Source organism: Nothobranchius furzeri, chromosome 16 (genome assembly GCF_043380555.1).
Source record: "Nothobranchius furzeri strain GRZ-AD chromosome 16, NfurGRZ-RIMD1, whole genome shotgun sequence".
In the NCBI taxonomy this organism is placed as follows: domain Eukaryota; kingdom Metazoa; phylum Chordata; class Actinopteri; order Cyprinodontiformes; family Nothobranchiidae; genus Nothobranchius; species Nothobranchius furzeri.
This window is the reverse complement of record NC_091756.1, coordinates 50,501,353-50,515,299: the sequence shown is the minus strand read 5'-3', so window position 1 is coordinate 50,515,299 and position 13,947 is coordinate 50,501,353. Positions and strand designations below refer to the sequence as shown.

Genomic DNA, 13,947 nt, shown 5'->3' with positions numbered 1-13,947 from the left:
TCAGGGTTGAATTAAAACCAAAGTATCAGGACTTGTATTTTGTCATTAAGGTGTATCAAGTCTGAGATATAAATTTTAACTTCATAATGGAGAGGTTAGAGAAGATTTTGAAGTTTTAATCTCAGTTCAGCTCAAATTAATATGCTAAAGTTTAAACTCCCATTACAAACAAATAAAATTCAATAAAGACTTCAATCACATCTTTTATTGGTGCATGCAATAAAGACATAAACAAAACAAACAATAATTCATATTGCACTTAAAATAACAAAAAGATGTGACTCACAATACAATTGAGGAATGAAGTTGTAATAATTGGTAACACATTTAGAAAGTTCAGCTAAATAGTAGCTTGATGGTCAACAGGTGTGAACATTAATAACAAATTGATCAATATGACCCATAAAATCTTTGTCACACAGTTCAGAAACCAAATTGTTGCTACAGAGACTTTCCCAACACCATTGAAATCGGTTTCTAGAGTCACACGGTAACAGTGAAAAGTCAAACTCATCTAAAACCAGGTTGTTTAAATATTCACTTGTGAGGCTCTGCAGAATATTCAACACGTCACCAACATCTAAAAAGCCTGTTTTTATTTGCCCTTCCACTCTGCAAAAAACAGGATATTTAATCTGATGTTAAAGCTAAACAAAAATGTGAGAAAAGACCTAAAAAAAAAAGCATTTTTACTTCTGACAGTTTCATCAAAACTTCCAACACTAGTTGCATATTTAATCCCCTTTGGGGCAAGACAATTCAGGTGAATTCTTGAATAAAGCACGAGCAGAAAGGCTTTTAACACCGGAGAGCAAACAGCTGATACAGAAACATCTAGAACACAAACGACTGGTGATGCAGCAGGAGTGGGGTCAGAACAACAGATGGTGTCAGAGGAGGACACAGAAGATGCTTAAGATGTACAGTTTTGTGTTCCCTCTTTGCTTCTGAGCAGAATGACCAAACCGGGTCACACAGCGAGGGGAACCGGACCAGGAGAGGAGGCCGGAGGGGCGGTGATGACCTTCAGCCCACTCATGGTCCTGCTGCAATGACATCAGACAGCAACTTTAAACAAAATGACCACAAGGCCTCGAAAAGCTGAACCCACCCAGAACCCACTTCCCCTCATGCGTATTTAGATTGCTTCAAACTGTATAAAGTTAAAGTCCCATTAGTTGTCACAGACACAGGTGTGTGTGAGAAATTTGTTCTCCGCATTTGACCCATCCCCTGGGGAAGCGGTGAGCTGCAGACACAGCCGCACACGGGAACCATTTGGTGGTTTAACCCCCCAATCCAACCCTTAATGCTGAGTGCCAAGCAGGGAGGCATTGGGTCCCATTTTTTCACAGTCTTTGGTCTGACCCGACCAGGAATCGAACCCTGATCTCCCAATCTGAGGGCGGACACTCTACCACTAGGCCACTGAGCAGGTCCACAAAGCACCCAAATATTCATTTATTACAGAATAAATAAAGTATGTCATCTTCACAAATCTTTTAACAGTTTACTTTTCAATCTTATGTTTCTTTCTGAAGGTAAATAGGTACCATGCCATTTTATTTGTGTAGCACTTTATGTTTATGTATTTAGCAGACGCTTTTGTCCAAAGCGACTTACGAGTGACACAACAGGAGAGCTGAACAACAAAATATAAAAGCAGCACATCAACTAGTTTCAAGTTCCATATAAAAAACACAAGGAGCATAACACACACACGCACACACATGCAAACATTGGTCAGAAGCGTTTTAAAGTTTGTTCTGGAGGACGCTTCTGGTCAGGTTCAGCCAAAGTCTTTAAACCTGAACATCAGCGTGGAAAACACAGTCACTCCCCCTCCAGCCAGGGTGAGGGTAAGGGTTTACTCCTGCAGAGACCTTGGGGGGCACAGACCAACACCCACCCTCATCTTTTTCACCCTTGACCTGTTTTCATATCTGCAACTACTCTGGCTGATCTCAGGTCTGTCTGGGAGCTGCATGAGACATGTAACAATAAAAATGACGTTTGTTGAAATAAATGTTGAAACTGGAGTCAGACTGGTTCAGCTGGTTTTATCAAACAGCAGAAACACAAACATGCAAACTCCTCCAGCTTTACTCACTAAAACCAGTATCTCACTGGTCTGACTGGTCGAAACCGGTTGGAGACACAAAACAACCAGGTCATGTGGAGCATGTGATGTGATGGTAAACAAATTCTAACAGTTGTGCTTTTTTTTCTTACTATTTAGTGACAAAGTGTTTTAATTGTGTCTCATTTTATTTTCCACATCTTGGCAGACCCTTCCAACAATGTCTCCTCCACAGATAGAAATACACAAATGTGTCCAGACATTTAGGAAAACAGCGGCAGTCCAGTGAGAAGCTGGCTGTAGAAACTGGTGCGGATGCAGGTGGATAGAAGAACCTGGGTTAACAGACGTGGTGCGGAACATCATGTTTAAGTCTCTGTTGAAGAGCTATTTTCACTGGTCTGATGTGTTTCTGTAACAGAGTCCAAACCCGGTTCAATAACCTAAGACGCAAGTCCTTATTCTGATTCGAAAACATCATGCTGCTTGACCAGAGGACAGCTTGGACATTCGTCTGCCTTTGAGAAGCCTCCTGAAACAACTAGAAGTCATAATAGTGACCTGCTGCCTGTGAGGATTCACATTAACTGGTGAGAAGATACATTTACCTGGAAGTGATCAAACTCGTCTCAGTCTTTAAAAACTATATACTTACATATTTTTGGTGTATAAACAAACATCTCATGCCTTAAACATGGTTTAGATTAGCTGCAGCTCTCCCCTCTAAAACCTTTTGTCCCACAGATGAAATGATAGATTACAGCCAAAAAATAAAACTTTATTTTTGGAACACATGTTGCAAACTTTCCTGACTTTGTGAAGAAACTTACTGTTAGATGTAAAGTTTAAAAGAGCTCTCATTAGTAGACAAAGACTACCACCACTGATCAGTCCATCTATGCCACAGTTAGGATTTGCTACATCAAAATCAGCAGAATGCACCTAAACGCACCCAGACTCACAGAGTTGATGTGGTTACCCAGAATCCACACAGGGAACATGACCCTCTCATTTCTGCTAGAACAAAAGGCATAACTGTCTGAGAGTCTCCTCATGCACAACACCATCTATGAACCAGTGGCATGTTGTGTTTATGATGCACTCACGCTTTGTTGAAATAGGACGTATGGAGCGCTTGCGAGCAGCCAGCTGTGTTTGCGTTCAGCACGTTGCTGTTGTCAAGAGCGTACGCCTTCCGGGATTTCTGCTCCCTGGCAAAGTTCTTGCAGGCAGCGAGCTTGGACTCCAGAGCCTGTCAGGACAGCGGACATGTGGAGGTGAGTTTCACCACGAAGGAAACACAGACGTGCAACAGGAAGGAGGACAGACTCACCCCAACCTTCTGGAGTAAATCATTGACTATGTTCAGAGCTGAGATTCTGGCAGAAGGAGTCAGAGGACAGTTGCTGCCGTAGCCAGCAGACAACACTGAGGGGAACCCAGCAAAAATATAGACATTCATTTTAATCAAATCTGTTGCTGTGTTTGATAATCTTTATTTATTGTGCTTCATAAACTCTGATACATTACAGCAACATCAGCGTTATTAAATTTTAGGAAGTGATCAAATCTGAATCTAAATTCAAGAGAAAGGACATCTGGTGGCGGTGCTTTCACACGGACTCATTAAACTGTCCAATACTTTTTTCATTTATACTTTTCAGTTGGAAATTTTATTGTAGGTTAATCATATTTAGAAACTCACCCATGAAAAAGGCTTTTAAACCCAGACAAAGTTAGTTACCGTAAATCCTCTAATACTGGCCTGTATTCAATTGACAGCCGGGTATCATATTTTGGCCGGTGTTGGAGTCGGCAGAGGTGAATAATGGCCGGTATTTTATTGTGGCCGGGTGGAATGTGGTAACAAGCAAGTACGGGGGGCGGTTGTGTCATCCGTCTCACTTTTGATTTGCCAGTGATAGACCGCGAGGGTAACTTTAACCGTGCGGAGAGGAAGAGGAGGCGAAAATTTCATTTCAAGTTCAAAGAGAACGTGCTGATTATGCTGCAGAACACTGGGGAGCAGTAGGGGTTGTATGAACATGTCAACTTCACTATAGTGACTTTTTATGCCTGTCATCGACTAGTCGCTGTCACGTGATAATGACCGGCAAGATGCAGCCCTCTGAAAAGACAGCAGCCTGCTGTCAGCAGGTGACAAGCTCCTGCGCTCAGGGGGGGCAACGAGCTGTGCCAGAGCGTCGGTACTGACACGCGATCGTTCATGTCGGCTCATTTCCTTTAATGTTTTCTGTCTTTTATTTGCGCCTGATGTGTTTCACTGCTGTGGAGCGGGGCGCATCACCTTGTCCTCCAGTGACGCACCGATCACTGATGCGGCCACCAAGCAGCGAGCGCTCCGCTGTTTTTGCGGTCGGTAGGTAGATCTGCGTCCTGAGCACGGCCACAGTAACATTATCAAATCAGGTGTCGCCACCTCAAAAACTAATTTAACACGCGATCGTTCATGTCGGCTCATTTCCTTTAATGTTTTCTGTCTTTTATTTGTATTTATTTATCTGGAGCTTGATGAGCTTGAGCCAAATAAAGGCCCGGGCCTGTATTAGAGGATTTACGGTATACAGAAAAACTAATACTTAAGCGATATGTAAAAAGTTCTGAAAAACCTGCCAAACACAAAACAAGTCTAAGAATTTATGATGAGATAAAAGATGCAGTCAGATGAGGCGACGCTGCAGCTATACCTGTCTGGCTGGTGAAGGCGTTGTCCAGACCTTTGCTCAGGGGGGTAGCGGGGAGAGAGACAGAGACAGCAGAGTCCATCTTCACGTCGTCCTGTGTGGGCGAGCTCGGAGCAGACATCCTGCTCACATCGGACTGCCGCTCACGCACCGCCAGCTCTTGACGCAAATCTGACGAAATAAAACTATTTAAAATCAATGGAGGACACAGGAGAAGCAGATGAAACAGGAAGCTGCTGAGTGACAGCGTATATCTTTTGTGGTTTTTAGTCACCTCTGGCTTCATCCTTTAATCGTTGCACTGAGACCAGAAGAGACTCCTTCTCATCCAGCTCGCTCTCCAGGAAGGCGTTCCTCTCAATGGCCTGGTTCAGACGCTGCTCAAAGTTCTCCAGAGACACAATGGTGGCCCTGAGGAAAAGGTTAACACTTATTATCAAGGTCATCAGTACTTCTAAATGAAGCAACGGGGAGATTTACTCTGGTCTAATTCAAGCCAACAACCAATACACTGATGGGAGTTTCTAGAAGATAGATCTGCTAGTACTAGATAGGTCATTTGACCTTCATGGAACAAAACAGAAGAGTCTGGAGCGTGGTGTAGGCACTGCTAGCTAACACTCCTTTAATTACTGGAGTGATGCCTGCACTTTTAGGCTGACTGACCATTTACTGAAGTTTCACAGCACCAGCTGAGAGACCAGTTAGAACACTGCAGTATGGTGGAGGTGGGAGATGACCAAAGGCCACAGCTGGAAATGGGTGGTGTGTTCTGGGTGTATGATTTTTAAAGATCAGCTGATCATCAGTCAGCACCCAAAATCTGAGCGTATTATGACTACTGCTTTGTGTAGAGTGTACTATAAAGCATGTTCTAACTCTATGATCGCTATCTGTTCAGACAGAAATACTCTAACCAGCATTAAAAAGCTAATGAAACTCATCACTAGACTTTCGCTGACTGTTGGTTTTATTTAATAGCAGGAAATAATTTCCACTAGCATAAACATTTTGTAAAGGATACAAAAATAGAATAATGAGATCAGGTTTGAACGCTTTGTATTATATGGTTAAGTAAAGATTTGAACATTGTAAATAAAAATAAATGCTAATCATTCGGTTGAGATGATGAAGCATGACATGCACACACCTCTTTGCTCTCTCCAAGTCATCGTTGGACTGCTCAAGCTCTCTGACATATTTGTGGAGCTGCTCCTTGATGCTGCGTGTTTGTCCAAGGTCGTCCTCCAGAACGGAGATCTGCTTGTAGCTCTGGGAGTACTGATGCTCCAGTTTCTCCTGAGAAGGAGGAGGCGATAGAGAACGGGAGGAACACAGAGGGGCTGTAAGGTACTTATTTCAACCAACAAGCACAAGAACTGTGATTTTCAGGAGAATGATTTATCAGCTTGTCACCTCCATCCATGTTCAGCTCTGCCTCATTGTGCTTTCCCCACACAGCAGCTGACCCATTTACCAGTCAGCTCCCAGACGATTGACTCAATAAAACCACACGCTGTTTGAGTCTGACCTATATCTGCTGATGAATGGGTGTGTGACCCCAAACATTCCTTCCTGCTTTTAGTTTCATTCACAATTACCAGCATGGAGAAAACTGGATGCAGGGATCTGGAGCTGCTCTCTGTGTTTAAAAATGTACCACAAACCTATGTGTCCTTCAAGCACCAGGACTGGACACCTCTGCTTTAAAGTCGCATTTGAACAGATATGAAGCCTCTTAACTAAAGAACAGGAAACCCCTCCTTCTGGTGACTCCCTCGTTCTGCTGGGGGACTTCAACGCTCACGTGAGCAATGTGACAGTGAGACCTGGAGAGGTGTGGTTGGGAGGAACGGCCCCCCTGATCTGAATTCGAGTGGTGTTTTGTTATTGGACTTGTGTGCCAGTCATGGATTGTCCATAATGAACACCATGTTCAGACATAAAGGTGTCCATATGTGCTCTTGGCACCAGGATACCTTAGGCCGCAGCTCGATGATTGACTTTGTTGTTGTTTCATCTGACCTGCGGCCGCATGTCTTGGACACTCGGGTGAAGAGAGGGGCAGAGCTGTCAACTGACCACTACCTGGTGGTGAGTTGGCTCAGATGGTGGGGGAGGAAGCCGGTCAGACCAGGCAGGCCCAAACGTATCACAAGGGTCTGCTGGGAATGTCTGGCAGTGTCTCCTGTCAGAAGGAGCTTCAATTCCCACCTCCGACAGAACGTCCAAAATGTTCCGGGGGAGGCGGGGGACATTGAGTCTGAATGGACCCTGTTTCGTGCCTACTTTGTTGAGGCGGCCAACCGGAGCTGTGGTTGCAGGATCGTCAGTGCCTGTCGTGGTGGCAACCCCCAAACCTGCTGGTGGACACCGGCGGTTAGGGATGCTGCCAAGCTGAAGAAAGAGTCCTATCAGGTCTTTTTGGCCTGTGGGACTCCAAAGGCAGCTGACGGGTACCAGCAGTCCAAGCGGAACGCAGCTCGGGTGGTCGCCGAGGCAAAAACCCGGGCATGGGAGGAGTTCGGTGAGACCATGGACGTAATTTTTTTGGGGGGGACATGTCCCCCCCACTTTTTCCAAAGTCAAGTTTTGACCCCTGCCCTTTTTACCATCCAAAAACAATATTACTTTATATTAAATTGACACTGGTTGAGCTCTAGGACCAAGTGGAAAACAACTGTTTGTGTTGAAGCCTGTTTCACATTAGAACATACTGTAAAGATGTGCTCTCGATTTACCGGTCGATCTACATTCCCTCACCTATGGCCATGAACTTTGGGTAGTGACCGAAAGAATGAGATTGCGGATACAAGCGGCCGAAATGAGTTTTCTCTGAAGAGTGGCTGGGCTCAGCCTTAGAGATAGGGTGAGGAGCTCGGACATTCGGGAGGGGCTCGGAGTAGACCCGCTGCTCCTCCACATCGAGAGGAGCCAGTTGAGGTGGCTCGAGCATTTGGTCAGGATGCCTCCTGGACACCTCCCTGGTGAGGTTTTCTGGGCACGTCCAACCGGGAGGAGACCTAAAGGTAGACCCAGGACACGGTGGGGGGACTATGTCTCTCACCTGGCCAGGGAACACCTTGGGATTCCCCCGGAGGAGCTGGCCCAATTGGCTGGGGAGAGGGAAGTCTGGGCCTCTCGCCTTTGGCTACTGCCCCCGCGACTCGACTCCAGATATGCGGATGAAAATGGATGGATGGATTGGTCAAAACTGCCAAGTTGAAATAACTCGCTGGCCACTGTGATTCATTTTCTAGATGACAACCCAAAATTATTGTAAATCATGATGATCTGTAGCCTGGCAAGCCATCAGAGCAAAAATGTTCAGCTAATGCTACAATTTGTTTGGATTTGTGGGTGATCTAGATGATCTGAACATTTTTAGCAGCTGGAAAATGGTCTCACGTGTTCATTATGAAAATCCCCAAATTTCCTGGATTAGACGAGCCGTTTTCCAGTTTGGACTTCAGACAAAACTTACAATGTAAACATTTCAAAGGACTATTTCTATCAATAAATTTAAAAATAATTTGTGTTAGTTTGGTACTTCATCAGATTTAAGCTGGTGTAAGAAAGATATGTCTTGTTTTTATTTGACTACAAAAGAAAAGGTGCAACTTTTTGGAAAACAGTGTTTTTAAAGTCTTTTCTTTAGTTATTTTTTTACTAAAATGGCTCAGAAGTGTTGTAATTATTCTTCATCATGAAGCAGAATAGTAACATGTTTTCATAAAGCCTTCTTGACCCAGGAAAACAAACCTCTTTACGTGTGGAGCCCTGACTGCAGAACCTGAACGTCCCAGCCTTCAGCAGAGAAACCTCCTGCTGCTGGTCTGAGTCACTCAGCCTCAAACATGGACTCAAAATCTGTTGCTTCTCTTTTAGTAATTATACGATGAGAACGAGAATGAGACAGCCTGATGAATTATTCATGGTATATGGCAATCCTAGTTCCATATATGGCCAGAATGGGAGAGCAGTGAGACCAGACAAAGATCACTGGTTGGTGTTTCACTGGTTACCAGTTTCGTCTCCAATAACAGGACTATTAATCAACAGAACTAGTTCAGTGACGCCTCCAACAGTAAAATCAGACCCACAAGAGTTTCACATCCATCGTTAAAACTGCCTTTCCCATTCAGCTGTTCAGATAACCCACCTTTGTTAGCAAACTCAGCTGTATATAAACAAAAAATAGAGATTTCAATAAACTGCGAATAACTTCAATATTTTATGATTGTTTTACATTTTTTAAAAATAATAAATTACTAATAAATATTTTCTTTTTAGGATAAATCAATAATAAACTATTAAATAAAGTTTTACCTGCTTAACCATATTTTGTAATGCATTACTATAAGCAACCTTAAGGACACTTAATATTTATCAACAATGATACTGTTAATAAAGGGACCCTTTGTTTATTAATGCTTAATAATGAACTCAGCAATGTTAATAAAGGGACCCTAATTGTGAAGTGTTACCAGAGAAGGATATGACCAGGTTAGGAGCAAGAAAAGTTTTTTTCTTCTGCTAGTTACCTTGAGTGTTTCAACCTCATGTTTAAGTCTGTGGTTTTCAGACTGCAGGTCTTTGATGCGATTCTCAGCCTGGCCCAGCTGAGTTTCCAGCTCAGCCTCTAGTTCTCGGCTCCCCTCCTGGAACTCCAGCAGCTCCTCCTGAGCCTCCTCACAGCTGTGGGCAGACACACCAGGAGTCATTAGACATCACGTTGGGACAGAAGGAGGTCACAGCCCAAGTCTGGAAGAAATTCTTCAGCTGTTTCTTTTTTAATTCCAGAGGAGGTCTGACCCACATAGAATTCCCCAAACTAAAGCACAATTTGTGTCGCCTAAAAACAGCGCTGCTGAACACAAAACTGATGTAAACACACTCCATCCTCTCAAAATAGGTCTGTCTACAGGCTGCAAACACACGTGTCATATAATATAATATAATATAATATAATATAATATAATATAATATAATATCATATAATATCATATAATATAATATAATAAATATAATATAATATAATATATATGTGTGTGGTTTGTAGTTTGAAGATAGCCATCAAATCCCAAAGTCAGACCAAACATGAGGATCAAAATGTCAATTGTCTCGAAAACTACTAAAAACATCCACTGCTTTACCCCTCAGTGACATAAACTCTATCTGCTGTATGATTTCAGTGAGCTGAACCAGTAAGTAACATCCACAAAACAGTAACGCACCCTTTCTTGTACTTGAGAGAAAGAGCCTTCCAGAAGTCAATTTCCTCGTCCTTTGAAGAGAATTTTGGTATCATATCCATTTCAGTGGCAAATGAATCTGCAGAAAGACATTAGAAAATAAAATCAGCTAAAAGTTAAGAAGATTACATTTTTCATTTAAAAAAGAGAAGTTCATTAATCTAAACTTTTAAGGTAAATATTTGCACATTGGTACTCTTAATAAAACCTGTACCCAGATGTTGAATTATTAAACCAAAACATGACTTTATTCGTCATAAAAGCTCCTTTCAGACTCCATTCAGGTTTCTGGACTACAGCAGAGTGGTCAGATTTCAACCTGTAACTCCCACTAACACCATCTTCAACAAATAACACATATTAATATCAGAACAGAGTTATCTTCTAAAGCTTCATCGGTTCAGTATAACTAAACACATTTCATATCAAGACAGCAGACAACATTTGAGCTGTCTGGTGTACGCCTTTCCAAAAGTATGAAATAATGTTGGACAGCTCAGTGAGTCACTCAAGGCTACTTTCAGTTTATTTCCTTTTCAAGTTTACATTAATAAATAAACATGATGAATTATAGAACCCATCTTATGAATCAATTTATCAGCGTAAAGACCTTGTAGCTCAAACCTAAATTATTTACCAACACCACTGTTAGGCTGTCGGGGTGTATGAGGACAGAGTTCAGGTCAGCACTTAAACTGAAACCAGTTTTCGTTTTGGTTGACCTTTTGGCAAAACAAAATGATAAAAACTAAACTAACGGATGTCCTGAGCTTAATAAGCAGAGAAACTCCTGGGTTATAATTAATTGAATAATTAAAATGAAAAGATGTTTATTAGCACAAGCATGGACGTAATTTTGGGGGGAGATGTCCCCCCCCACTTTTTCCAAAGTCAAGTTTTGACCCCTGCACTTTTTACCATTCAAAAACAATATTACACTATATTAAATTGACACTGGTTGAGCTCGTGTTGAAGCCCGTTTCCCATTAGAACATACTGTAAAGACCCCCCCCCCCCCCCCCGGTCCCCCCCCCCCCACTTCTAAAGTGAAAATTACGTCCATGAGCGCAAGAGTAAATATCCCTAGGAATATTACAATATAAAAAAAATTGTGAAATGGGGAGATGAATTATAATCCCTATTCAAATTCATAGCTGCAATGTGTTAAATTACTTATTTACTAGATAAATTGCATTTCTTGCAGAAATGCTGTTTGAATGCTGGATAGCTTAAACTGTTAGCTGAATCAGCTTAATAGCTGAACTGAAGCTGAAGCTGAAGGTATGCAAAATTGTCTAAATGAGCTGAATGTGTTTAAAGATGTAGAAGCAAAAATCATTCAGAGGCAAATAAAGCATAAAAAGTAAGTGAAGATTGGAGAAAAATAGTCCTAAAAAGCAAAAAACTGAAATCTGTGAACATTGTAAAAAATCTGGACAGCTAAAGTGTCTAAACACCTGTTATTTCAGTTGGACAAGTTTAACAGTTCAATCTTTACATTTAGCTGAACTGTGAAATTAGCAGCTCATGCTAAATTTGGTAACTGATTGCTGAAGTTGTTGAATAGCTGAAGTGAAGCTGAAACTAAGCCAAACTGGCAAATGAGCTGAATGTAGTGAAAGATGTGAAAACAGAAAGCACCAACAAGCAAATAAAGCACAAAATGTAATTGAAGAATCAAGAAAACTAATCCTAAACAGCAGAAAACTGAAATCTGTGAACATTGTTTAAAAAGCTGGACAGCTAAAATGTCTAAACACCTGATATTTTAGTAGGACTAGTTTAACAGTTTAATTTTTACATTTAGCTGAACTGTGAAATTAGCATCATATGCTGAATTCAGAAACTGATTCCTGAAGCTGCTGAATAGCTGAAGTGAAGCTGAAACTAGCTAAACTGTCAAAATGAGCTGAATGTATTTAAAGATTTAGAAGCAAAAATCACCAACAAGTGTAATAAAGCTCAGAATATAGGTGAAGAATGGACAAAAAATGCTAAACAGCAGAAAACTTTAATCTTTGAACATTGATTAAAAACGCGAAATTTAAAATGTTAAACACTTGGTATTTGAATGAGAATAGTTTAATGGATACATTTTTACAATTGGCTGAACTGTGAATTTAGAAACATTTGCTGATATTTGAAACTGATAGATTAACATATGTTCAGACTTGATATGGGATGGATGAATGGTTGGATGAATGAAATGACAGATGGATTGTTGGATGGATGTTAGATGGTTTATTGGATGGATGGATGGATGGATAGAAGCATGTGTGTATTTATATGTGGATGGATGGATTCCTTAGGCCAAGTCAATGGATTTGATGTCTCACATGTGTGGGCGTGTAAATCCATTTAGAAATGGAGCAAAGGAGGGTCACTGCTCCCATCTCTGCCCATTATAATTTTAGAGATTTTTTCTGAAAATCTCAAGCCGTACCTCAACTTCTACCTGTGATTTTAGAAAAACTGTAATAGATATGTAAAATATTTTTAACCAGTAATAGCTGAAAGCGTTGAGAGTTTGTTGAAACTTGAATGAAGTCTCTAGGTTAAAGTTAACCTATAAAAGTGATACGATTTAGCTGAAAATTGAGCAATCCCATTCATTTCAATGGGACCAAAAATCGCAGACAAAGCTGAATATCTCAAAAAGTATAAAATATTTTAATACCAAACGTTTTGATACCAAAAATGTGTAAATAGTTGAAGAATTGTGGAAGTAGTTAAATGCCGAAAAAAACGTACGGAAGCAGAATAATAAACCGACTAAAGAGAAACAGGATCACTATGGTGTGAATGCTTTACAGCATTCAAACAAATATGTTTAATGAAAATGTGAAGTTTTAATCAACTCTCTTGTATGTTTAGATGGAGGTGGTGGGTTGCTAGAGGTTGTAGTGGTGTAAATCAACGCCCAGATTGGTGATAATTTCCATTTCAATATCCTGTTAACCATGCTGGGCACAGACCCAGATCCTGGTAATCCATCAAAACACATACACAGAATAGGGAAAATATAAATAAATATAAAACAACGCGATAAAGACAGATTGAATAGAGGTAACACATTTGATCTCTAACATTAATGAGTGTGCTGTGCAGGAACACCAGGAGGACCTCCCGGAGCTCAGCTGTCAACCTGGGTGTGAAAACAACCCCAACATAAAGCCTCCATCATTGTACCTTACTTATCGGTTTCCTCCAAGTAAAAGACGTTGTTATTATTATGAAGGCGTTCCTACCTGATCATCAGTTTATCGGTCCATCGTGCTCGCTGCTGCGGCTGGCCGTCCTCTGCTGTCTGGTTATCTCTGCCTGGCTTGTGCTCAGCAGGATTTAAAGGAGAACACACTCCGGATGGGAACCTCAGGTCCTCTACAATAAAAACACACATGATCATCACAGTGATGTTTGGTAAAGGAGGAGAGCATGACAGGATACAGCTGATGTAATACTACAATAATTTATACCTCGAAGAAATTATGTGCGTATTTAGGATTTGGCTAGGGTGGAAGTTACACATCCGATTGATGAAAAATAAACAAAAACCTACGTTTTTTTTAAATCTGTACAATGATTTTCCACTGCTGTGTTTTACCTCATAGGTTTCAATGATGCACACTTTTTGCGCATATTAGACTGTTGTGTTTAATCCGCTTGCGTCCTGTTGTAAACAGCAACATGAATAAAGATCAAACTCTGAGTTAAAGACCAATACAACGAATAGAAAAAAAAACCGACTATACCTACAAAATTAATACTGCACTGGTGTTTAATGTTAGCGGGCTACACTAACATTTCTTCTGCTTAAAAATAAAATATGTGGTTATTAATTTCGGTGCCCCAGAAGGTTTCTAGCGCACCCCTAATGCAACTACGAACTCTTTAATAAAAATAGCCA

General features: G+C 41.2%; 1 protein-coding gene across 2 annotated transcripts; it reads right to left on the bottom strand.

Moving 5' to 3' along the window:
• Positions 1-187: 187 nt before the first annotated feature.
• On the bottom strand, positions 188-13,912 carry ndel1a (nudE neurodevelopment protein 1-like 1a). Of its 2 annotated transcripts, none has more exons than XM_015962456.3 (11): positions 13,797-13,912; positions 13,645-13,710; positions 13,289-13,421; positions 10,023-10,119; positions 9,330-9,483; positions 5,936-6,084; positions 5,060-5,196; positions 4,789-4,956; positions 3,414-3,508; positions 3,187-3,332; positions 188-1,046 (listed from the first exon to the last, which is right to left on the bottom strand). In XM_015962456.3, the coding sequence occupies exons 4-11, from the start codon at positions 10,100-10,102 to the stop codon at positions 971-973; spliced, it is 1,005 nt and encodes a 334-aa protein (XP_015817942.3). In that variant the 5' UTR covers positions 10,103-10,119; positions 13,289-13,421; positions 13,645-13,710; positions 13,797-13,912; the 3' UTR covers positions 188-970. The 2 variants fall into 2 exon arrangements, with proteins under 2 accessions (XP_015817942.3, XP_054605378.2); XM_054749403.2 differs by having other exon boundaries at positions 188-1,043.
• Between the last annotated feature and the right edge of the window lie 35 nt (positions 13,913-13,947).